Source organism: Capricornis sumatraensis, chromosome 8, assembly GCF_032405125.1.
Source record: "Capricornis sumatraensis isolate serow.1 chromosome 8, serow.2, whole genome shotgun sequence".
Classification (NCBI taxonomy): domain Eukaryota; kingdom Metazoa; phylum Chordata; class Mammalia; order Artiodactyla; family Bovidae; genus Capricornis; species Capricornis sumatraensis.
The window spans coordinates 104,459,784-104,484,940 of NC_091076.1; the positions used below are offsets into that span (position 1 = coordinate 104,459,784).

The 25,157-nt window shown below is 53.3% G+C and overlaps 1 protein-coding gene across 2 annotated transcripts in view; it reads right to left on the bottom strand.

Moving 5' to 3' along the window:
* MGAT5B (alpha-1,6-mannosylglycoprotein 6-beta-N-acetylglucosaminyltransferase B) overlaps nt 1-25,157 on the bottom strand; it is a 66,292-nt gene that overhangs the window by 36,307 nt on the left and 4,828 nt on the right. For both annotated transcript variants that reach the window (XM_068978017.1, XM_068978016.1), the window contains exons 3-8: nt 16,634-16,781; nt 6,247-6,362; nt 5,677-5,750; nt 4,536-4,706; nt 3,653-3,817; nt 2,790-2,959 (exon numbers count right to left, since the gene is read on the bottom strand). In XM_068978017.1, coding sequence (XP_068834118.1) covers nt 2,790-2,959; nt 3,653-3,817; nt 4,536-4,706; nt 5,677-5,750; nt 6,247-6,362; nt 16,634-16,781 — 844 coding nt within the window. The remainder of the gene's footprint in view (nt 1-2,789; nt 2,960-3,652; nt 3,818-4,535; nt 4,707-5,676; nt 5,751-6,246; nt 6,363-16,633; nt 16,782-25,157) is intronic.

The following is a 25,157-nucleotide window of genomic DNA, read 5'->3' on the forward strand; positions in this document are numbered from 1 at the left end:
AGCCTACGGGACAGCTCCCAACCTAGCTCATTCCCACTCAGGTGATTCAACCAGGCGGGGCGGAGCTGCTGTTTCCAAGTAGCACCGCCTCCCCCAGAACTCGCTGCTCCTGACCTGGGATGTGTTTCCAAATGCTGCCACAACCATGCAGCCCCTTTGTCAGGCCCTGTCACCTTCTCCCCCTACAGAGCAGACCATCTTCACCATCCACACGTACACATGCTGTTCCTCTCTGAAGACACTTTCCATCTTTCCTAAGCCTACTGGAGACAAGCACATCAACTTAAAAAAGGATGATTCTAGAGGGATGAATTTCAAGCCACTAGAGGGATGAATTTCAAGCCACGGTGATGAAAACCTTCAAACTACTAGGTCATTTGGTAGCCTCACAGCACACCCCAGTCTCAGCCTCCTTCTCCCCTGACCCTCTCTGACAACCTGAGTCACTGGCAGACTCTGAGTCACTCACTCTGAGTAGCTGCCCAAGGCCAGTGCTCCCTGGGCCCTGTCAACCAAGTATTGTCGACGGCTTGGTCCCCACCAGCATCCTCCTCTCTCCATCGCTTCTCTGCTACAAAGCATCAGCATTTGTGGCCAGGACAAAATGCCCATTAAAAACAGAAAAGAGAGAGAGACATCTAGATCTAACAGACCATCCAGGTGGTGGTCAGGCTCTAGACAGGAATTACATTTTTAAACCACCTGTGAGTAAGTTCATGGGCTGATGAAGAAAATTCAGTTTGCAGGCAAACAGTTTGGGGGCCTTCCTTAGTTATGTGCTTAGTCATTCAGCTGTGTCCAACTCTTTGTGACCCCATGGACAGCAGCCCTTCAGGTTCCTCTGTCCATGGGATTTTTCAGGCAAGAATACTGGAGCAGGTTGCCATTTCCTCCTCCAGGGGATCTTCCCAACCCAGGGATTGAACCCGCATCTCTTGTGTCTCCTGCATTGCCAGGTAGATTCTTAACCAGTGAGCCACCTGAGAAGTCTCCTTAGTTAGACTCTGGGACAAATTAGGACAGTCTCATTTCAATGCCAGTGGAAGGAATAGAAATTCACCAAGCACAAACTCTCAAGCCATAGAGAAAATGTTTTGATAACTTTGAATATATTAAAATTGAGACCTTTTGTTCCTTAAAAAAAAGACATAAAGAAATTAACAAAGACAAGCCACAAATTAGATTGGGAGATTTTAAAACACATATAACTTACACAGGATTTATACCTATAATATATAAAGAACTCCTACAACTCAATAAGGAAAAGATAAACAGGAAAGCAGAAAAGTGACCAGTGACATGAATGGGCGTCTCATCAAGAGGAAATAAGGAGAGCCAAGCATATGACTAACTGCTCAGCCTTGTCAGTTGTCAAGGAATGAAAGTTAAGACCGTAACAAGATCCCACAATACGACTCCACACCCCCAGTGAGAAAACCCAATAACACCAAGTGTGGGGAAGAATGTGGCCCCCTGGAAACCTACACATGGAAGGACTTGACTGGTGCAGTCACGTAGGAAAACAACTGGCATTTTCTTGTCAGACTGAATTTTTAGACGCCCTAAGTCCCAGCAATTGTGCACCTAAGTCTATACCAAAGAAAAAACTCAGTCTATACCCAAGAGAAACTCTGACCCAGGGATACCAGGTGACATGCACAAAAATGTCCACCACAGATAGTATCATTCAAAATAACTTGTAAAAACATGGGGGAATGTCTACAGATAGGAAAAATGGATAAATAATTGTGGTATATTCACACAATGGAATATTATACAGCAGCAAACACGAATGGCATACAGCTACACGCAGCAACATGGAGGAATCTTGGAAATCTAATGATGAGAGAAGAAAACAAATCATGGAGGCTACAATCAGTAGGGAGAATTTTTACAAACCTCAAATTAAACCAAAATAAAACCTAAATCATATATTGTTTATTGATACATGAATTTGTAAAACAACAACAACAAAGGAACACATTTATTTCTTAAAGCAAAAGAATAATAAACACAAAATCCAAGTTCCAGGTTTCCTCCAGGGCTGGGTAGGGTTGAGGGGAGAGGGATGGGTGAGAGAAACCCCCAGGTGAACACAAGAGTCCTGGTAATGTTCTCATTCTGCAGTTGGGTGGCAGAAGCATAGATCACTTCATTCGTATGCTTTGTGACATATGGTACATATATTTTTGCACGTATCAAATATCATATAATAGATACTGGTAGATAAAATAAGAAATATCTTACATATTTCTATACCCCACAAATACAGTGGTTAAAACTGAGCCTAATCACACACACACACAATCCTATCCCCTCTAACCATCAATCTCCCACCTCAAGCAGCATCAGAGGGGCCCTGGAAAGGCAAGCACTGGAAGGGGTAGGCATCACTGGCCCACCTCCCCCGGTCCCCAGGTCTTCCTGGCCCCCACGAAGAAGCCCAGCCCCAGAAGAGGACCCCTGAGGCTGCAAAAAGTCACCCAGGATGGGAGCAGCGGGGACCCTATCTGATGACGTGGCTCGGTTCCACAAACCAGTATCTGTCAGCCCCTAAGCACATATCACAGGGCTCCCCTTAGGTCTGAGATGGAGAATAGGACCCTGTTTGAACAGCACTGAGCAAATACGCTCTCTGGTGCGTCCCCCAGAATGACGGGGGGTCAGCGCTGAGACGTGAAGGCAGGAGGCAGACTGAGCAGGCGGAGAAAGCTATGGGGAATGTCGCCATCTGGCAGTGGCTGGGCTCTTGGGGACAGGCTCCCCTTCCTCACCTCCCCCGCACTCACCTCTGCAGCTCCTTCAGGGACACTGTGATCCGGAGGCCGTGGCCCAGGACATAGAGAGCAGCCAGGATGTCTGCCCACTGCACCATCTCCCCCAGAGGCCCGCCCTTCAGCACCCGCGGGCTGAACACGTCCCCAGACTCCTCCGTCAGGAAGCCGATGTGGACGAGGATCTGGTGGGGTCGGGGGTGGGGGGACACAGAGGGTCAGCTTGGAGGAGCAGCAGCCCCTGGCCCGGCCACCCCCAGGGAGACCCAGCCAGCGGAAGACATGGGCTCCCTCCCGGCTGTGCTTTCTGGCGCCAGGGCACAGTGGAGGGACCAAGCGGCAGGGTGACCTCGCTGGAGACATAGGTGAACAGGACGGTCACATCCTGCCCTCAAGGCGCTTATGTTCCAGATGAAAGAGGCAGACAACAGTAAACACAGACAAGAGATAATTCATGAAATGACAAGGGCTCTGAAAGAAATAACTAGGGTGAATGAGAAAGTCAGGTAAGTATTTATTGCATGGATAGATGGATGGATGGACAGACAGATGGAGGAAGCAACGAGCTGAGGAACTCCCCCAAACAGGCAACATTATCCCCAACATTCCAGGCAAATGACATGACTTTTCTGCCTGACAAGGACAAGATGCCCACAGAATGTAGGACTCCTAAAGGGGAGAGGGTGTCACTCTGCCCCAAACTTGAAAAGGGTCAACCAACACACGCATCTATCCTGACTCTGCCGCTGCACCACCCCAGCTCAAATTCAAATAAACACAATACAAGTCTTTTAAGGGTAGACCCAGGGTCCCCTTGGCAGCCTGAGGCCTCGGCTCACTAAGCTCAGCTCCTTGAATGCACTGGGAGGATGAGATACCTGCTTCTGGTCTCTCCGGACACCCCCCAGTTTCTGCGCCAGGCGCTGGGCGGCCAGTACCCACTGGGCCGTGAACCGCTTGGTGCGTTTCTTCATGAAGATTAGCGATTCCTTCCCGCTGCCCATCAGCTCCAGGAGGTGGGACAGATTGCTCCGGAAAACTGCCTGGAGGGGGCGGTCCAGACCTCAGTTCTCTAACTTCCGGCTAGCAGCTACACCACCACCATCACCCGCCACCCAGGGCATCTTCCCTGTGAGGTTGGGTCTGTTCTAGCTCCTCCCACTTTTCTAAGAGTCATGAGCCCCGCTCTCATCCCCCCAACATTCACTCCCCAGCTGCGTCGGTCTGTCTCAGCCCAGCTCCAGTCAGCCACCGGTCCTGGGCCCTTCAGGAGGGGGTCAGCTGTGACCTGTTCCCAGGATCCCAGCTCTGACAAGGAGGCAGTGAGGTCGTAGTCAGAGCCGGGGCTCCAAGGGCAGAGAAGCCAGGCTGCCTTTCAGCGGAGCCAGAGTATCTGTATGCCTTAACGAAGTGAACTCAGCTCTCCAGACCTCAGATCTGTCATCTGTTAAATAAGACTGTGTAAGGACTGCTGCGAGATTTAAGTACAAATAAAGTGTCTGGCACACAGGAAGCCTTCAATGAGTGACAGCTATTATTACTATTATTCCAGTCCATTAAGGGAGGTGCCTCCAGGGCCCCAGCCTGCCCCTCAAGTAGTTTCAGCTTCGCAGCATTCCGCAGGAGTTGGGACGGGCACCCGCAGGCTGGCAGGCCGGGACCAGCCCACCCACCAGGCAGGGCCAGCTGGCCTTATCTTACCCAGGGGCAAAGTGTCCCCTGCTGTCCCCCAAGCATAACCCAGCCACCTCCCACGCCTACCTGGACCTTGGGGAGGGGCTTGGGAGCCCTCCGGGCGGCCGTCTGGTTCCTCCAGGGCAGCGGGGGGCAGAACCACTCGACCTCACTGAGGTAGATGAGGAAGGAGCACTCGGTCCCATCCACCCCGAAGAAGGCGTAGCAAGGGTCAGAGGTCCAGCGGGCGCGCATCCACTGTGGAGAGGGCCAGCCTGCACCAGGGGGCCAGCACAGTCCCTCGTGTGCCCTCGGGGCCCCCTTGTGTGCACGTCCTTGGGGACCCCGAGGTCCCCCAGGAGAGGGTCCCTGGAGCCCATCCTAAAGGTAGCAAGGCCAGAAGCAAAGAGAGACTGGGTGGACCAGGGTCCTAGGACCCAGCCCTGTGTCTCGGCCGCTGAGAAACTCGGGGAAGGCCAGACTGGACCGCCACCCCCCAGGCCCAGAAAGAGAAGGAGCCAGCAGGAATGAGGCCAGGTCAGGACACATGTGGTCAAACAGTGGAGGTGCAGCAGCTGCAGGCCTGGCGGGCCCACATCATTTGTTCTCCATCCACAACCAAGAGTCGGGTTCGGCTGATGCCAAGGTCAGGGGGCAGGGCTGCGGCCAGGCCAGGACTCATCCACAGTGGCCCCCACGTGGTCCCCAAGAAGGGGTCTGCAGTGCCACTGTGCCCCACTCAGGGATTTCAGCGCCAGTGAGGGGCTGGCTTTTATGCCTGTGAACTGGCTCCCCAGATAGACAGACTCCATGCAACCGGAGGTGGGGGTGGGGGGTTGCTCTGGGCAGGGGGGATGGATTCTCTCAGTCCAGCTGGGCTAGAAAGGATGGGGAGAGAGAATGAGGTCCACTCCTTGTGTGAAATTGTTGGGAATCGGACTGCTGGGGGTGTATATTTAATAGCTTGTCTGCTGTAAGACAGTACTGAAAACCCCAAAACATGACCCGTTCTGGGAAATTCAGTTGGTGCGCCAGGCAGAGAAGCAGTTCCTCTGGGGCTGGCCTCTGCTAGCTAGTGGCAGTGTGAGGGTCCGGAGCCCGGGCAGAGAGCCCCTCGGTGGTGGATATTGCTGCTAGCAGAGCCCCAGAGCTAATCTTGACCATAGCCCCCATGGAGGGGCCTGCTTCTCCTGGTCACCCCACCCCAACCCTCAGCCCCAGGCCTCACCTCCACCTTCCCTGAGCAGTCAGGGAACTTTGGGTCACTGGGCGCCTCACACTGGTCCCGCCGGCCTTCAGACACTGCAGGGAGAGAAGGCCAGCTTGCTGAGGACCTGGGTCCGGAAAGGAGCCCGGCAGAGAAACCACAAGGCGGGTGGGAAGGGGAAGCGTGGGCACACACACTGCCCTTGACCTGAGTTTTCTTCCCTGAAAGGCCACCTGCCAGGGGTGGCCTGGGCCTGAATTGCCCCCTCTGCCACCATGCCCACCCTCCTTAGGCATTCAGGCTAATGAGGAGCTGGCCTGAATGTTTAAAGACCAGTTCTCTGGAGGGGCAGACCTCAGGCACACATCTGAATGTACTCCCAACTTCTTGAGAGGGGCTTCCCAGCCTGATGCTCCCCACATCAGAGGAATCGAGGGGCCACCCAGGGATGGTGGGGTCACCCCACTGAGAGCCCAAGGCAGGACCCCCTAGGAGTCAGAGGAGCTGCTGCAGGGAGAAATCAGGCCCCACCCCAGACTCCCACCACCCTGTACTCTGTCCTGGAGGTCTCAAGGCGCCCCCGGCCCCCACCCTTGCTGTGCAGGAGCAGGCTGTGGCGCAGGATCTGGTCCACCTTCACAGCAATGTCTGAGACGTTCTGGGCGATGGCCTGGATCCGCTCCATGAGGCCAGTCCCGGCAGGGAGCCTAAGAGGGAGAAGCCAGGGTGAGCCTGTGGAGATGCCATCCCAGGGGGGCAGGGGGAGGAGGGCCCAGCCTTCCTACAAAGGACTGCAGGGCCCCCAGCACCCAAACGCCAGCCTGCGCTGAACGGAAACGCAGCAACCGATAGTCAGGCCCGGAAATGGGGCCGCTGCTGTCTCAGCCTGGGTCGATAGAGCTCGCTAACTAACCATCAACATGCCCACCTGGCACACCTCTGGGAAAACCCACACCTGCAGGTGCCAGGCCAAGGTCAGTGCTCGGGCTGACATGGGGAGAGGAATTTCCTTCAAGAGCCTGGACAGGATGTGTTTGGGGACCCCCAGGTGATGGAGGCCCTTTTCCTGGGCTCAGCCGGCCGCCTTGAGTCTTTTTCTCTATTTTTCTCCCAGGGGGAGGGCTGTATCTTGCCAAAATAAATTCCACACAAAGTAGCCTGGGGACTTACCAACTATTAAAACCTCTAGTAAAATTATTGCTGGATTCCCAAGAATGAATTCTCCCAGGACCCTAAACGAGTTCACTGCCACAACATCACAGGCCTCCGACTCACCACCAACACTGGCACTGCCTTAATTTTTGGAGAATTTATTCCCTGGTGTTGATCACCACTCCTCTCTAGAGGAGTTTATTAGATATCAGATGCAGTATTTATTTCACAGCAAAAACTTCTATTGAGACAGATTCCACTCGGCTGGCACGTGGGGCTCACAGCAAGGAGGGCTCTGGGGGCCCCCCCTCCAGAAGGCCGCTTCCTTTTTTCTGAAGACAGTAATTCCATTCCCTTTGATTTTCACCACCTCCTCTGGCTTTGCAGGCCAAGTTTAAGCTCCGTTTATCCCTTTACAAGGACTGGGTCTTCCTTGCCGCACATAATAAGAACTACACGAAGGAGGATTTTCCCAAGCTGGGCTCCTCTGGGATCTTCAAACCCCACCTTCCACCGGAAAAGGCACAGTGCTGGCCCTCCTACCCGCCCCCTTAGGCCACCCTCCCCCACCGTTTTCCTTTTTTAAAACGTTGGCTGTGCTGGGTCCTCACTGCGAAGCGCAGCCTCAGGAGTTGCAGTGCTCAGGCTTCTTCGGTCATGGTGTGTGTGCTTAGTTGCCCCTTGACATGTGGAATCTTAGTTCCCCAGCCAGGGGTCAAACCTACGTCCCCTGCATTGGAAAGCGGACTCTTTTTTTTGTTGGGGGGGCTGTGTTGGGTCTTCACTGCTACATGGCTTTTCTCTAGTTGCAGCAAGTGGGGCTATTCTCTAGTTCGTGCGCTTGGACTTCTCACTACGGCGGCTTCTCTTCTTGCGGGGCACGGGCTCAAGGGCGTGCGGGGTTCAGCAGCTGCGGTTCCTGGGCTCCAGAGCACCGGCTCAGTAGTCGTGGCGCTCGGGCTTAGTTGCTCTGCGGCTCGTGGGATCTTCCCGGACCAGGGATATAACCTGTGCCTCCTGTATTGGCAGGCGGATTCTTAACCACTGGATCACCAGGGAAGTCCTCCCTGCTCCACTTTAAGGAGAGGAAGGGCATGGGGACAAAAGGCAGAGGCGGCAGGAAGCAGGGGAGACGAGCCCTCCACACACACCTGTGCACACACATGTACACCGTGTGCACATACGTACACAGGCAGCCCAGTCCACGCTCTCCAAACCCTCCTGGAAAATGGCATTGCCTTTCATTCACTTCCGGTGGCTGCTATAACAAATGACCACAGACTGGGGGATTAGTGCAGTACAGACGTCTTCTCTCACACCCCGGGCACCAGAAGTCTGCAGTGAAGGTGTCAGCAGGCTTGCTTCCCCCTGGAGGCTCTGGGGGAACACCTGCCCTAGCTTCTGGGGTGCCAGCAGTGGTCTGTCTCTGTCTGTCCTCTGCCACCTTCTGTGTGCGTCCAGAGTTCCTCTTCTTAAAGGAACACCAGGCACTGGATTAGGGCCCACCCTGATCCAGTATGACCTCATCTTAATTTGACTGCATCTACCAAAACCCTATTTCTGAACAAGATCATATTCATAGGTACCATATCCACAGGCCCAGCCTTTATCCTGCTGCTTCTTTCATGGGAGATGAAGAGCAGATGGGGGAGTGGGGAGCCTTTGACTCCTCGTGCTTCTGGGTCCACATTATTTGGAGACTTATTGGAGGGCTTCCCAGGTGGCATCAGTGGTAAAGAACCCTCCTGCCAATGCAGGAGACATAAGAGACATGGGTTCAATCCCTGGATCAGGAAGATCCTCTGGAGGAGGGCATGGCAACCCAGTCCAGTATTCTTTGCCTGGAGAATCCCATGGACAGAGGAGCCTGGCAAGCTACAGTTCATGGGGTCACAAAGAATCAAACACAACTGAAGTGACTTAGCATGCAGGCATCAGACTGAGAAAGGACCTCAGAGTCAGAGGTCCTGGATTCAAATCCTGGTTCCACTGGAGAGCTGTGTGACTTTGGGCAAGTAACCTAACCTCTCTGAGCCCCAGGGTTAGCTCATATAAAGTCTGAATAATTTTAGCTCCCTCACAGAGTGATGAACTGCAAGGATTAGACATGAAGTTGACTGTCAAGGGCTCAGTATACAGTAAGTGCTCAATAAATGCTTGAGACGCTCCCACTCCCTACCTCCAGGAGTCACCCCATCCTTGAGAGGAAGTCTCATAAGTTTAACTACAGAACAAAGTACTTCACTTTTGGGGGAGATTCAGCAATTTTCATACAATAAGCATTTTTTTTTTTTTTTTGCATAAAACATATCACCAGCCTGGGCTTTAAAACAGCACAGATGGCATCTGTCTGATTTAACAAGTTCAACTTGTTCAAAACAGAATTACTTGGCGTCACTATTATTATACTGGACTTAGCATTTGCATCAGCACTTTCTATTTTCAAATAATATAGGATTAGGCTTCTTTCCCTGGGAAGTTTTTTTTTTTTAATGACAACAAAAGTAGATATTGTGAGACTTCAAACCACAGCACATCTGTGACCTGGGAAATGCTTCTGTGGAAAAGAAAAGGGGGGGTGGACTGGGGACAAGGTGTACGGCTGCCCACCGCTGACAGTGTTGTCACCGTGGGATTGGGGTGGTGGCAGGGCTGGCTTCTCCATCAGGCCAGGGTGGTGCACTGTCAGGGCCCACAGTGCTTTTAGGGGTCCACAAAAATGTTTCCATTCCCCTAAACATCAGGAAAAAATTGTAGGTCAGGAAAAGATTTTAATATGTAATGTTACTATAAGCATATTTATGCCAATGCAGTCATAAAATATAATTTTGCTATTGGTTAAATATGCTCAGGCATAAGTGGCTTCCTGGAGCCAGCCGCCCTCCAAGGCTGACCCTGGTGCTGCCAACCTCTGAGCACTGGCCCAGGGTCCCCTGAAGAAGCAACCAACACCACAGGCCACCTACCGATCTCAGGACCCTCTGCCCCTCCACCACCCAGAGCCAGGAGCCAGAGGCCAGAACGGAGCAGGGAACTCTGGCTCCAGCCGGCAGCCACTTCCCCCCAGGACACCGGCTCCAGGCATCACCTCCCATCAGGCCAGGTCCCCAGAAGGCCCCCTTGAGCCTCAGCCCCTCCTCCCAGCCTCATGAGGCCATTACTGATTCCAGTTCTCAGTCCCCTGGCCTCAGCACAAGCGCTCCAGGAAGCCTCAGGAAGGAGGTTTAATCTTGAGTTCCACCCATGATTTATGAGGGTTGCATTCAATTAATGAGATATTGATTTCTGCGCAGCTGGCCAGCGTGCTTGCTGGGAGTTGTTATTTTATTATAAAACTGATTGCTTTCCTTTTAAAACAGAGAGACCCGCTTTCACAGGTGCCTGAAGACACATGTACCAAGATACAAACGCTGCAGCAGAAACGCGAGCGCCACGAACAGGAGACGGGTTCTCTCCAGGCGTGTCTCTCTGTCTACCTCTCACACACACCACATGGAACGCAGGAAACCCCCAGCCCTGATGTCCAGTCTTCCCTGCATTTTTTTACTGCTCTCCTCCTCTGCTCACCCCTCTTCACTCCCATCAGAGGTCTGATGCCATCAGAGTGCTCCCAGCACGTGATCAAGGACCCGCCTGCCCCTCCCTGGTTAACAGCAGAGAAGACACCTTCTCTCCTGCCCTGAGAAATACATACACACATACATGCACATGTATGTATCAGAAAGACAGGATAGCTAGATGATAGATAGACAGATAGAGAGTCTTCCCAATGTTGATAGGGACAGAGCTGGAGTTGGGCTGTAGTTTCATCACTTGGGGAAGGGACTGGTACCCCATGGGTGGGGCAAAGCCAGGCTGTGGGGAACAGAGCCCCCATCCCCACCCCAGAGCCCAGTGTTCCCCTGGAGGACTTTCTTTTCTAACATCTCATATGTCTTACTTAGGGCTTCCCAAGCTGGCACTAGTGGTAAAGAACCCGCCTGCCAGTGCAGGAGATGTGAGACACAGGTTCGATCCCTGGATTGGGAAGACCCCTTAGAGGAGGGCATGGCAACCCACTTCAGAATTCTTGCCTGGAGAATCCCATGGACAGAGGAGCCTGGGCGGGCTACAGTCCACGGGGTCGCAAGAGTCAGACAGGACTGAAGCGACTCAATACACACTCATGTTTATTTCAGACACACTGATATCCCTCTATACATGCCTTGCTTCTTGCCTCTTTTACTTAGACTGTGTGATGAGTAAAAACATTGCCAGCCATTAAATATTTTAAATGTAATTTTAGTGGTTACATTTTATTCCATCATGTGTGTCCGTACCGTATTGACCTTTTCCCCACTGATTTCTTTTTTAATATTTACTTTTATTTCTTATATTTATTTGGCTGGGCCAGGTCTTAATTGCAGCAGGCAGGATCTTTAGCTGCAGCCTGTAGGGTCTAGTTTCCCCGACCAGGGATCAAACCCCAGGTCCCCTGCATTGGGAGCTCTCGGAGTCTTAACCACTGAACCACCAGGGAAATCCCAATAGTAGGACTCTGAAGAATCTTAAAAGTACATGTGTCTATTTGGCTGCATCCTTAGTGATAAAAATCTTATAATTAAAACATATTTCCCAGTTTGATAAGTTAAATAGTTCCTTAAGCGTGGGATTGTTATCAATAATGAAGGAGAATCATTTGTTCTGTTACATGTTCTTTTGCCTCAAATTCTGCTTTGTTTGGTACAAATATTGCCGTCTTCACTTTCTTTCCGTTTGTGTGTCCTGGATACATTTCCTTTTATTTTTAATTTCTGAGTCACCGGTTTTGAGGCCTGTCTTACAAATGGCATACAGTGGGATGCTGAGAACCTTTGTCCCTGTTAGGGATGTTTAACCCTTCACATTTATGTCACATTTGACAGAGGTCTGCCCTGGAGTGACTTTCTCAACCAGTCACCAACATCTCCCCCCACCCCCATATCAGTCCAGCTTCCCCCAGCCCAGAGGCCACACTCCCAGATCTGTCGTGTTAGGAAGGGGCTAATCCAGAGGCTGGACCCAGCACAGGGCCTGTGAGAAGTGGGGCATGTCCTTTAAAACTGTGCCCCAAGTCATCTTAACTGGTCGCGTGTCCCCTGTCCTACACCCCACCCCCACACACAGAAGCTACACTCCTGGCACTTGGCCCCTCCAGCACAGAGACGGCCGAGAATGTCTAGAAGCTTTTTATTATTATTATTAATTTACTTATTTATTTGGCTGCACCGGGTCTTAGTGGTGGCGTACAGGATCTTTGATCTTGATCTTCACTGAGGTATGCGGGATCTTTAGTAGCAGTGTGTGGGATCTAGCTCCCTGACCAGGGATGGAACCTGGGCTCCCTGCTTCAGGAACCCAGAGGCTTAGCCCCTGGATGACCAGGGAAGTCCTCAGGAGCATTTTTGAGTTTTTAAATAAAGCTTTAAAAAAATTGGGGGGAAAAAAAAATAAAACTTCCACTCCTTACTCACAGATGATAATTCTGACGGATCTTCCTTCCTGCTGTCCCTTCTCCACAGGGAGGGGTTGCTGGCTCCCTCCTCCTAAGGAGTTCTGACACTCTTTGAGGACAAGAACTCTGACTTCCGCCTTCTGGGTTTCCTCCATCCATTCCTGACACCCCAGCCCAGAGCCTGCACCCAGTAGGCACTCGACAAATACAGACTGGCTCGAACGCAGAGAGCCTGAAATCTCAGCTGTCTTTGCCACTGCAGAGAGGCCTTGTAGAAAATTCAGAGATCACTATTTGGTTTTAGGATACATAATACGATGCCATTTGCAATAAATCGGCAAATAAACCTGAATTGTGTTTTCCTAGGCTGAATAAAGTGAATTTGCTTTTCCTAAGGATATACCAGCCATGAGTGGGAGGCACAGCCGAGAAGCTTCCAAAGGGCAGAAGAGGGGCAGTGGAGGTTGTTCTTTTTGAAGCCACAGATAATTGCAAAATGAGAAATCCAAGTGCAGATAACTGAGAGTTTGCTGGAAACACAGCGGCAACAGGGTTCTCACCTGCCAGCTCCATGCTGGACAATCCAGAGTGGGGTCAGGGTGGGGAGAGGACTGCAGTGTTCGTGCCCATGGGAAGGGTGAGCAGGCAGCCTCCGCGTGCCCTGGACACACCCACCGCTTCGCTCCCTGAAGCCAGAAGCAACAGTGTCCCTGAAATTTATGGCTCTGCCTGTGGGGTTTGATGGGCTCTGCTGGTCATGATGGATTGTTGCTATTTCCTGGGATGAAGCTGGAGCGGGTGGAGATGAAGGGCAGAGCAGGGGAGGGAGGGCGGGCTGGGACGGGAAGAAACGGGAGAGACACTGAGTGTGCTGGCGGTAGCGCTCCCGGCCCAGGAGGCAGGCCCAGCAGCCCAGGAGCACTTGGCCCTCTGCTCTCACCCTGGTGAACAGACCAGTGTGGACAGAGGCTGCTGGATCTGCAGCCTGGGCAGGGGGGAGCACAGCTGGGAAAGTGGAAAGGATGAGAGGTGGGGCGAGGGGCTAAATCAGAGCGGACACAGCAGCAGCAGAGAGGGCCACCCTGTGCACACAGAGAAGAAGCAGCCTCAGACCCCAGGGGGAGTCCGGGGGTGCCCAGCACCTTTGCCTCCATCTCCCGTCTCTGCCCCCTGGAGGAGGGCATGCCAACCCACTCCAGTATTCTTGCCTGGAGAATCCATGGACAGAGGAGCCTGGCAGGCTACAGTCCATGGGGTCGCAAAGAGTCGGAAATGACTTAGTGACTAAACCATCACCACGTGTCTCTGCCCCAGCCCCTCTCTCCCCCTCTCACACCCCCTTCATCCAGAGACACCCCTCAGCTCTAAGAATAGGGTCCCAACGCCACCTGCCATCACTGACAAAGCTCTAGGCCACCTGCCCACTGCCCTCTCCCAGCCCCCACCACTCTGCCAGGTGGACCTTCACACTGGTTTCTTTCCTTCAAGACATCAAGCTTGGGACTTCCCTGATGGTCCAGTGACTAAGACTCCACACTCCCAATGCAGGGGCCTGGGGTTCAACCCCTAGTCGGGGAACTGGATCCCATATGCTGCAACTAAAGGTCCCGAATGCGGCAACTAAGACCTGGAGTGGCCAAATAAATAAATATTTTTTAAAAGATACCAAACCTGCTCCTTCCCCAGGGCCTTTGCACTTGCTGTTCTCTCTACCTCAAATTCTCTACCCCCCAGCTCCTCAAGTAGCTGGCTCTTCCCACTCATTCAGAATTGAGCTCACATATCACCCATTCCCATGGGCCTTAACAGACCACCCTGTTTGAATAGCCTCTTTCCCAGTCATCTGCTTTCTCATGCTTAGAGCTTGGCTTAGGATCGCTACATCATCTCATTTCGTTCTTTTTCTCAGTTACTGTCTGTCTTCCCCGCAGGAATGGGGACAAGGCTCATTGCTGTGTCCCCAGCATCGGGAGCAGTGCCTGGCGCTTCAGTGGTGCCAAGACGTATTTCAGGAGCAGAGAGATCTCTAGTTTCTTCTGTCAGAAGCTCAGTCTCTGGAGAGCCACAGCACGTAACCAGGGACCCCGACTTCCCAAGGGGGAAGAGCTTCCACCAGGAGCCGGGCATTCTGGCGAGCTCCTCATACCCACCACTGCGTTTAATCCCAGGCTCCAGAACTGTAATTTTATTTATTTATTAATTAATTTTTATTAGAGCATAGTTGCTTTACAGTGTTGTGTCAGTTTCTGCTGTACAACAAGGTCAACCAGTTATACCTTCTCTTCTTTAGATCACTTAGGACATTGAGTAGAGCTCCCGGCGCTTTACAGTAGGTTCTCATTAGTTATCTATTTTATACACAGAATCAATAGTGTATATATGTCGATCCCAGTCTCCCAATTCATCCCCCTCCCTGCCCACCCGCCCCCCGACCCCCGGTGCCCCTCTCTGTTCTCCACATCCAGTAATGTAATTTTAGTGCCTACATTTCCCAAAACAAAAAAATCAGAGCAAAGTTCTCACGAAGGATTTGTGTCTCCTGAACCGCGAATTATTACTAATTGATATGAAAATTCTTGCAAAGGGATAAACACAGACCCCCAAGAAAATGCATATTTAATGCACGGCCACCAAGAGCTCGGTATTTAGAGATGGGCTTCCGGTGGGGCCAGCGGACCTGAGCCCGGAGCCAGGCCCAGCTCCTCAGCAGTTGTGCCACTGTGAGCAAGCTCCTAAACACCGCTGTGCCTCCGTTTCCTCCTCTACAGGATTAAAGCCCCCGTAAGGCACTGTGGGATTGACGAGCTCTCGGCAGCAACACGATACGGTGAGCTGTGAGTAAATGTCACGCATTAAGAGGACTGGGCTGTGCTTAGTCACTCAGTCGTGTCCAACTCTTCGCAACCCCATGGACTGTAGCCCGCCAGGCCCCTCTGTCCATGGGGCTTGTTGCCATGCCCTCCTCCAGGGGATCTTCCCAACCCAGGGACCAAACCCAAGTTTCCCACATTGCAGGCGGATTCTTTACCATCTGAGTCACCAGGGAAACCTTCATGAGGACAGGGATGATGATAGTGGCCGGCCTGACTGGTCACCCAGAACATGCAGTCACAGAAGTCTGCTGAAGTAGGGACCCAGGGCCAGCTGTCCAGCCCAGGCAGCCTATGGGGCCGAGGATCCCCCACCAGACCGAAGGAGCGGGCTGTGCTTCAGGCTCCCCAGGCTGGGACCCCTCAGGGACCAGCACTCACCTCTGATCTTACCCAACACCAAACTTCAGAAATGGCTTCGGCTTTCACATGCCACACATTGGCTGAGGTATAGCTTTTCCCACAAATTGTCCAAAAGTGTGGATTTCAAACACATTTTTCAGCAGCAGAACACTTTTAGCAAATCACATTGGCTGAGGTATAGCTTCTCCCAAATTGTGTAAAAGTGTGGGTTTCAAACTAATTTTTTAGCAGTTAGAACATATTGGGGCTTCCCTGGTGGCTTAGATGCTGAAGAATCTGCCTGCAATGCAGGAGACCTGGGTTCAACCCCTGGGTTGGGAAGGTCCGGTGGAGATGGGAACGGCAACCCACTCCAGTATTCTTGCCTGGAGAATCCCATGGACAGAGGAGCCTGGTGGGCTACAGTCCAGGGGGTCACAAGGGTCGGACACGACTTAGTGACTACCACTTTCACTTTCAGAACACAATGAGCAGCTCCAGCTCATCAAGAGCCCAGTATCTATTAATAAAAGGTCAAGTGCAGCTTGTCCCCTGGGATGGGTGGGGTCAAAGCCTCATCTCCTCCACATCTGAGTCTGGGGGCCAGGACTCCCAGCTGGGCCAGCCCTGGCTTCATGCCCCCTCATTCTCAGGGGATCAGGAGAACCTCACAACTCAGACCACCACCTCGGTTCCCAGGGACAGGCAGAAGCACATGGGGCTGCCGCACAAACCCTAAGGGAACTCTGCATATTGTGGCCTCAGCAGGGGAATATTTAGAACGCATAAACCAGGCAATTCTTCTTGCAAAGATGGCTCAGGTCCATGGGAGGAAGACAGATGACCACCGAGGCCATTGCATCCCACGTCAGTCACACATGCTGGTCAACACGGACAGAGCTCAAAATTGTCATAGATAACGTACAACAGGAAGCCATTTAGGGAAGATTTGCAAAAACCACACACTTTGCATTTACTCTGTGTGTGTGTGTGTGTGTGTGTGTGTGTGTGTGTGTGTGTAAAATGCATTCTGAGGCGGTATCCCCGGCCCCATCCCTGGTATAGTGGGTACCACTCCTCCCGGATTCCAGGTGCCCCTCCCTTACTCCAGGAGCCCCTCCAACTTCTGGGTCCCCCTCACCTGTCCAGGGCAAAACGCCCCTCACCGGCAGCCCGATGTAGCTCACTGCTGTTCTCCAGCCTGGCCAGCGTGTCCATGCGCTTCACCATCAGCTCCAGCAGGTCACTCATCTTGCGGAGGACACCACGGGACTCCGGCCCACCCATCACTGCAGGCAGAGGGGGTGCACAGTCAGGCATGGCCCAGGCAGCCCCGAGGCTACCTGAGACCACATGGTGTCTGGTCGGGGGTGGCTCAGACCCCAGCCCCACTTCCTTCTTTTCAGAAAGAGGAGGGATGTATGGCAAAAAGCATCACAATATTGTAAAGTAATTATCCTCCAATTAAAATAAATAAATTTTTTAAAAAAAAAGAAAGAGAAGGAGCCAGGAGAGTGAGCCTGCCCCACCCCCACCCCTGCAAGATAGGGATCCAGAGAGCCCTGGGCCCACCCTGCTCCCTACCAGCTGTGTGACACTGGGGTAATCTTTTAACTTCTCTGAGCCTCGGTTTTCATCTTCTGCAAAACTGAACTTTAGACATACTCTCAGGCCTGTGAGATGACAGGGAAGGCCCAGTAGTGGGACAGGAACCCCAAAGACCCTCAACAACAAGTTCCAAACAGAACTCAAGGATCAGGGTTTCTAAAAGTACCGTCAACCACCCAGCCACAGCTGAACCTCCTGGCCAGGTGAAGTCTAGACTCCTGGGCCCTCGTGTAGATCTGCTGATCCAGATCTCTAGGGGCTGGGGCCCCAGACTCTGATTCTGCTTACTCCTCACGTGATTCAGATGCACAGGAGAGGCTGCGAGCCTGTGTTCAAAGAGGTGGGGGCCCTGGCCACCTCCTTTCCCCATCCACTCCCCCAGACCCTGCTCTAGAAAACCAGCATGAACGTGTCCTCTCAAGCCAGCCCTTGGGTTCCCAGAGATCAACTCCAGGGTTGAGGGGCCAGGAGACCTCGTGAAGAATAAAATTAAATGAAAATGAAGTGCTTCAACCAAGATCTCGTTAACCAGCCTGAGACTTTCCACAATTTCCCATCTAATCATTCCTGATCATTAGCACCACACCTGTCAGCATGGGACAGCAGCCCTCACCTTCCATTTTAATTAAATTTTGTGAAGGTTTTAAATGGCCCCTCCAAACCATCCAATGGTACTCGGTTCCAGGCATGACAGCCCCCACCAAGGCTGCCTGCAAACCTTAGCGGCCAGGCTCTGAATCTCTGTCACCAACTGACCTGGGTCCATAGAGACCCAGATGCTCCCGGGGATTCCCTAGGCTGTTGGTGGAGGGCAGGTTGTCAGGGGGCACCTTGGGTGGGGATCCCCAGAATCAGACCCCCCCAGATAAAGGTTTGAGGGCAGGGCATTATGGAGAAGTGAGCCAGGGAAGGGGAGACAGACCAGAGAGGACATGTCATCACCCTGGGGAAACCAGGTGGTGCAGAAGCAGCCTCACAGTTCTCTCCCTGCGGGGGCAAGGGGGCCAAGCATGTATACACCACCTCCCGCCAGTCACTGCTTGAGGGCTGCTCCCCGGGACAGCCATGATCTGGTACTTTCCATGGGGTGGTAGTGTCGGCTCCAGAATGTGACGGGATTCTCTGAGGGCTGAGCACAATTAGCATCCGCTTCTCAAGAAAGCCAGGGTCAGGGCCCGGTGGACTCAGAGGGGCTGGAGTGGACCCCTGGGCTCTCACCTGCCTCTGACAGCAACCCGGGGCTATGCAGCCAAGGGCATCATCGTAATATTCTCAGCCTCAGTGTCCCCAGTTCAAGGCAATAAACGTTAGGTTTCATCTGCAACCCAAGTTCAAGGTGCCAGGATGCAGGCAAGAGGAATCACAGCCAGCCACAGGGAACCAGAGGCAGAGACAAGAAGTCGAGTGGGGAGGGGGTCAGGAAGGGGCCAGTCTCCTCTGCTCCATGCTTGGGACTGAGCCAAAGGGGGACCTAGAGAGGCTAGCTGTCACCCAGGCTACTTGTGACATTTCCACTGTGCCTGTCCCTGTATCCCCTGGTGCCAGGCCCATTTCAGTGGCTGCGGCCACCTTCTCATACCAAGTCACCTTCTGGCTGGGTGCCCCTGCTTGCTGAGCCAGCATGAGCCTAGAAGGGAGGCCTTTGGGGGCTGGGGCCTGCAGGTTACTCAGAGAGCCTCAGTCCCTGGCTCCAAATAAAGACCGAGCATGAATGATGGGGGAAGGACTGGGGAGCAGAGGAGAGACATGAAGAGGGGTTGGGTGCTGAAAAAACAGCATCAGAAAGAAGGAAGAAGACAGTCTCCACTCCTCCCCACCTAAGTAGCTGAAAGAGCTGACGGTCTCCCCACCTTCCCCTCTCAGAAAACTGGGTGGATTTTTCCACTGGGATCAGGAAATTTCACTGTAATGTTTGATGAAGCAAAGTGAGGTCTCTCCCACCACTCAGCCCCTCCCCGCTTACTCATGGCCTCAATCAGTTAGTCCCTCAGCGAGCAAGATATAAATAGCTCCTTCTCTCTTTCAACTCCACAGAGTTGGGGACATTTGACTCTTTGAAAGTACTCTCATCCAGAGACCTCCCACCCAAGCCTGTCATCCAAATGCAATACCTCACTTTCAACCAGTGCTTGGAGCACAGAGTAAAACAAGAGGGGAGTTTCCATCATTTCAGCTAGTCACCCATCAGATGACTGAACCTGGAGCTGCTTTGCACAGGCCCATGGGAGCCACCCATGTTCAGGATTACCCGACGGACGTCCTGGACTTGCGCAGTGCACGACCTGGCTGGCCTTCCTGGGCTGCCCTGACTGCTCACAGCAGGGGCTGAGTGGCCCCTTCCCCAAAGGAGTCAGATGAAAACTGGAAAGTGAGACCACGGCTGGGAACACTCTCAAGCTAGAGCCTGTTATCTGAGGCCGTGCACTCCGGCCCATCTGGACCACAGAGCTTGGGCGGCAGCTGGAACCTGCAGACACAGCACTCCAGCAATACTGAGCCACGTCACAGCTCCTGGGGCCATGTGGTGTTCCCTGCAACGCCTCGGGCCTGCCACCTGCCCTGTCACACTGCTGCCCTCTCTCCAGGCTCATCCCAAGTGTCCTTTTCCCCTCGGAGCTCACTGTCTGCACCCCTCCCAAGAGCTCACTGACAATGCCTACCCCGCCCCCACCCCATTACAAAAGCTGCGAAACAGCTGATGGAGCCAATAACTGCAAGGGTCGAAAGAGTCAGACGGAGCTGGACCAAGCCTGGGGGGCAGCACCAGGTCCCAGGAAAGGCCTTGACTCCAGACCTGCTTGTCCCCCCAGACGGTGGGGGGAGGGGACAGGTCACTTGCCTTCTCTGGGCCTCAGTGTCCCCTCTAGTAAAATGAGAGGGTCTGAATCTAGAGGCTAAGACTCCTATTCCATCTCTTCCCCTAGCTGCCTCCAGAGAAATGGAGGTAATGGGAAAGAAAAGACGGTTCCTATAAAAGCCTGCAGAATCTCCTTAGGGAGAGAGCTCTGCTTTGTTTTGCTAAATCCCTGGGTGGGCCAGAGCATCATCTTGATGCCCAGAGCAATGAGACAGAGAGAAAGAGAAATGACTCTGCATATTGAACTAGGAAGACTGGAGTTTCCCAGCCCAGCCTGGGAGACCAGGAGAGAGGACAAGGCCTGGGGACGTGGGCAGAAGGCAGGACAATGGCTCAGAGGGGCTGGACAGGACGGGAATGCTCCATTGCCAAAGGGATGACCCATGGAGAAGGGTTTCAGGGGGCTGTAAAAGGCAGGGGTCCAAGAGAGAATTGTCATCTGCTCACTGTGTTGAGCAGTGGTCCGAGCCCCACCCCAAAATCCCCCCAACCCATGTGTGAGAGTTTAGGGGTAAGGGGTGTCCTTCCCAATAGGTCAGTGTGGGAGACACCCAGGAGGATAATTCAGTAGAAGCAGATCAGAGCAAGACATGTCCAGGGAGACAGACATAAGCCCCCTAGAGTCCTTGGAGATACCTGAGGGTTCTGGATTGCCCTTCATATGAAGGACGAAGACATCCTTCTTTAAAATTGTCAACAGAGGGACCTCCTTGGTGATCCAGTGGTTAGGACTCTGTGCTTCCACTGCAGGGGACACGGGTTTGATCCCTGGTCGGGCAACTAAGATTCAGCATGCCACGCGGCATGGCCACAAAAACAAAAAAACTGTCAACAGAGTGACTCCAGAAGACCAGAGGGCTTTTAAACTGGCTCTAAGGAGACAGAGTCCCCTCTCGGATGAGTCTGAAGGCCACCTCCATCAGACTGGATGAAGACCACAAGATACCCTCCCAGCACCTGGGGCTCGAGCACCTACTCTGAGCATCTAGATCCCCACCCATCGCTTCCGAGGAGCTCCAGGGCACTAAGCACGTCTTCTGCCCTGCAGGAGGCAGAGGCAGGTCCCAGGAGGGAAACAGGCCAAGCAAACAGTCAGTCAGGCCGGCAGGCCCTGCCATGCGACATGCTCCCTGGATGCCGCCGGCCGGGACTGCAGGCAGAGCAGGCTCCCGACGCGCCTTGCCCTGGGTCACCTGCCTCCTCTCAGCATCAGTCAAATTGAAATGTATTTAATGTGAGGTCCCTGGCGACACATCTCAGCAGTCACACATGTTCCCTCCATATTTCCACATCAATAAGGAAAGCCGCGATGCTGAGAGATGCAAAGGGGCCTCACATTTACCGACGAGCGTGCTTCATTACCCACCGAGGCCCCATCCCTCCCCGATGTGTGCTCTATCTTTCTCCTTCCTGTCCGCCCTTGTCCCCTTTCTCCTCCCCACCCCCACCCTTTGCCACTGGTTCCTGAAAACTGAAGGAGCCCCCACCTCGCTAGATGGAAGAGACCTCCCAGGCACTCGACATGGGAGCCGTGACTTGGTGCTTGTGCAGCTGGAGAAGGGCACACATTTATCTCTCTGCACACAGCCACCGAGGAAACCAGCTGGGGCCACGGGAGCTCCAGGCAGTGTGAGGGACAAGGGCAGGCCCTGGCACACCCACCCATCGCCAGCCTCTGAGAAGAGAAGCTCCGTTAGCACCAAGATCCTGGGCCAGAGACAGCTACAGAGCAAGGCACTATGACTCTGATATTGAAGTGAAGTCACTCAGTCGTGTCCAACTCTGTGACCCCATGGACTATAGCCTACCAGGCTCCATCCATGAGATTTTCCAGGCAAGAATACTGGAGTGAGTTGCCATTTCCTTCTCCAGAGGATCTTCCCGACTCAGGGATCGAACCCTGGTCTCCTGCATTGCAGGCAGGCAGACATTTTACCGTCTGAGCCACCAGGGAAACCTCTGATATTCCCCAGGTTCAAATCCTGGCTGGGGCCAGTCCACTGGGAGATATCCGGGCACACACAAGCAGCTGAATCAAGCGCTTCCAGCCTGCAGCCCTGTCCCCGGAGATGGCCTCTGATCTCTACTTCCAGATGAGATGGCAAGCCAGGAACAGCCACATGGACCCCGAGGGAATCTATGGAGACCTTGGGCGAGAGGCCTCAGACACAAGTTCAAGTCCTCTGTCATGAGAAGGGAAGCAAGTTCCTCTTAAGACAAAAGGAGGCGACAAAGAGGAATTGGGGTGTGAAGTGAGGACTGGAGAAGTGAAAGCCGCTCAGTCGAGTCCGACTCTTTGCGACCCCATGGACTATACAGTCTATGGAATTCTCCAGGCCAGAATACTGGAGTGGGTAGCCCTTCCCTTCTCCAAGGGGTCTTCCCAACCCAGGGATCAAATCCAGGTCTCCTGCACTGCAGGCAGATTCTTTACCAGCTGAGCCACCAGGGACACCCTGAGGACTAGAGAGGGAGCACTGAAAAAAAAAAAAAATCCTCCCACCAAGTGGGGCCCAACCACAGCAAGAGGGAATTAGGTTAGCCCTCCTCCTGGGTCCAAGTCTCTTCTGCTCAGCCTCCTGCTTCCCTGCATGTGAGGATGAGTGTGCAGAATAGAGAATGAGATGTCCGTCACACTTCTCTCCCCAAACTAGAGAACTTCATCACAAAATAGGAACTGGCCCCCAGGGGAACCCAGAGCCTCCCCAGGGAGAGGCAGTGGAAGGCTCCCGTGCCTTTAGGGAAAACCCTGCACCCTGCCCCTCCCCCAGTCATGTCCTCGTGGGGACGCACTCCCCTCACAGGCTTGACAGGCGAGAAGACAGGTCACCTCCCTATTTGTGCTCAGATGGTGTTATTGACCAGAGGAGGGCTTTTCTAAGTTATTTTTTCTATTTTTTTTCTAACCCCGAGTGGGCTTCCTTCTTCTAGTTCTGCCTTGGGCCTGCACAGATCCTCAGAATAAACACTATCTAACCCCCAGCCCCCACCATGACTTCGCTCCCCAGACCCCTTCCAACCGTCCCCCATTTCCAACCCATCCTTCCCCGGGCAGCTCCTGGATAGACTGGCTGGCACCTCTTAGGTTGTCTGCGGGGCCTCTCTAAGCCCAGGGTCTCCTTTGAGGCGACATCTTTTACAGAATCAGGATTCTAAACCCCCAACGCAAACTTGGGACTCTTCCGAGTCCCTGCTATGGGTCTCCCCAGGCAAATCAGCTTAAACCAAGGGCATGAAAGACACTGAGGGGACAATGGGACCTGGGATGTGAACCGGGTCGGGATCACCTCCCCGGGGTTCCCAGAGGCCCCCATCCTGGTCCAGCTCCCCTCCCAGCCTTTCCTTCCACATTCCAGGCAGGAAGTTCCCAGCCCAGGGGGCCTGGGAGGTGTGAAAAGACTTGGATACACTTGGGTCTGAGAACTGGTGTCACAACACAGAGAAGGCCTGCAGCTCCAGCCCCGGTGGACCCGACAGAAATGCCCACGTGTGTCCACCACAGACACGTGCTGGAACGCTCATAGCAGCGCCATTCAGGAACGTCCCAAGCTGGAAACAGCCCAGGGCCCGCCCCGGGGCAGAGTGGACAAATACATTGTGTCGTAGTCACACAATGGATGCTGCGCAGTGTCGGCAACCACTCGCCAGGAGAGAGGAGAATCTTACAAACGCAATATGGAGAGAAAAAAGGCGCAGGCAACCGAACACCTGCCAGAGGGTGCCATCCTCATAAAGTCCAAAGGCGACGCTCCTCTGTGTTATTAGATGTCAGGTCCTGGCGTCCGCGGGGAAGTGGAAAGTGGAAGGAAGCCTGAGGGTGCCTCTGGGGACGGATGATGCTCTGTCTCTGGATCTAGGTTGCTGAGTGCCTAGACAGGTTCAGTTTCTGAATACTATACTCTGATAGAAAAGGGCTTCCCTGGTGGCTCAGATGGTAAAAAATCCACCTGCAGTGTGGGAAATCTAGGTTCGATTCCTGGGTCTGGAAGATTCCCAGGAGGAGGGCATGGCAACCCACTCCGGTATCCTTGCCTGGAGACTCCCCATGGACAGAGGAGCCTGGCGGGCTACAGTCCATGGGCCGCAGAGAGTCAGACACGACTGAAGCGACTAAGCACACACACAGCACATACTCTGATGGAAAGTTTAAACATGTGCAACACACACACACACACACACACACACACACACACACGCACACACACACGCCTCTAGTCTAACTGAGGGACCCTGGGCAAGTCCTCTCCCCTTGGACACAAGATCTAGGTTGGAGCTGGGCCCCTTCTCCCCATGCCAGGCAAAAGTGCATAGCACAGAGCAGAGCAAGACCCCCCAAGCCCTGGTCCTCTGAGAGCTGCCAGGATGGGGCCACTGTCAGGGCAATGAGCACACCCATACACCCCTCCTCCAGCCCCTGATTCCCACCTCCTGGATCCCTGACCTTTCAGAGGTCAGCTTGCCCAAGGCCCGGCGGCAGCCCACCCAAACAGACACACCCCCTTGCCTGGGGTGGCCCCCAGGTAGCCTGAACATCGCTCCTTATACCCCACCCCCGAATCTCAACCTCCCCCTACCTGTCCCCAAGCTACTCCTCATGGGCACCTGCACAACTGCCTCACCCCCTCCTCAAATCTCAATCCTCAGGAGTCTCCCACGCAGAGCTTCCAAGTCCTAGCACCTCCTTAGTCCTCTTCCCTAAACATCCTCTCCTGCGTCTCAGACTCAGTACATCCCGTAAATGTTTGCGGAGCTCACACTCTCTGCCAGAAGCTGCTCGAGACCCTTCATCTATGTTATCTTCATGCCCCCTCATGCAATCATGGGGAGGTGGGCATTGTTAGCCCCATTTACCAGAGGAGAAGATGGAGGCTCAAAGAGACCGAGGGACCTCCATGAATCAGAGAAGGGGCAGATTCATTTACATTCAGGTTTGAATGACTAATAAATGTGAAATTCCTGCTGGGAGATTTTTGCAAGTTTAGAGAAGTGCATGTTAAACTGAAGGGATGAATCTAAACAGGAGACACCAGATGGCAGAGTAAGTGCCCCTTAGAGCACCCACCCCAGACAACAACCCCTCCTGCTGGAGGGTTTATCCATCACTGGGAAGAGGGGAGTCAGAAAGATGAGGCCTGGGGATTTGAGAAGGTGGATGTCAAACAAAGACTTCCCGGGGAGTTGGGGGAAGGGGAGAGTCCAC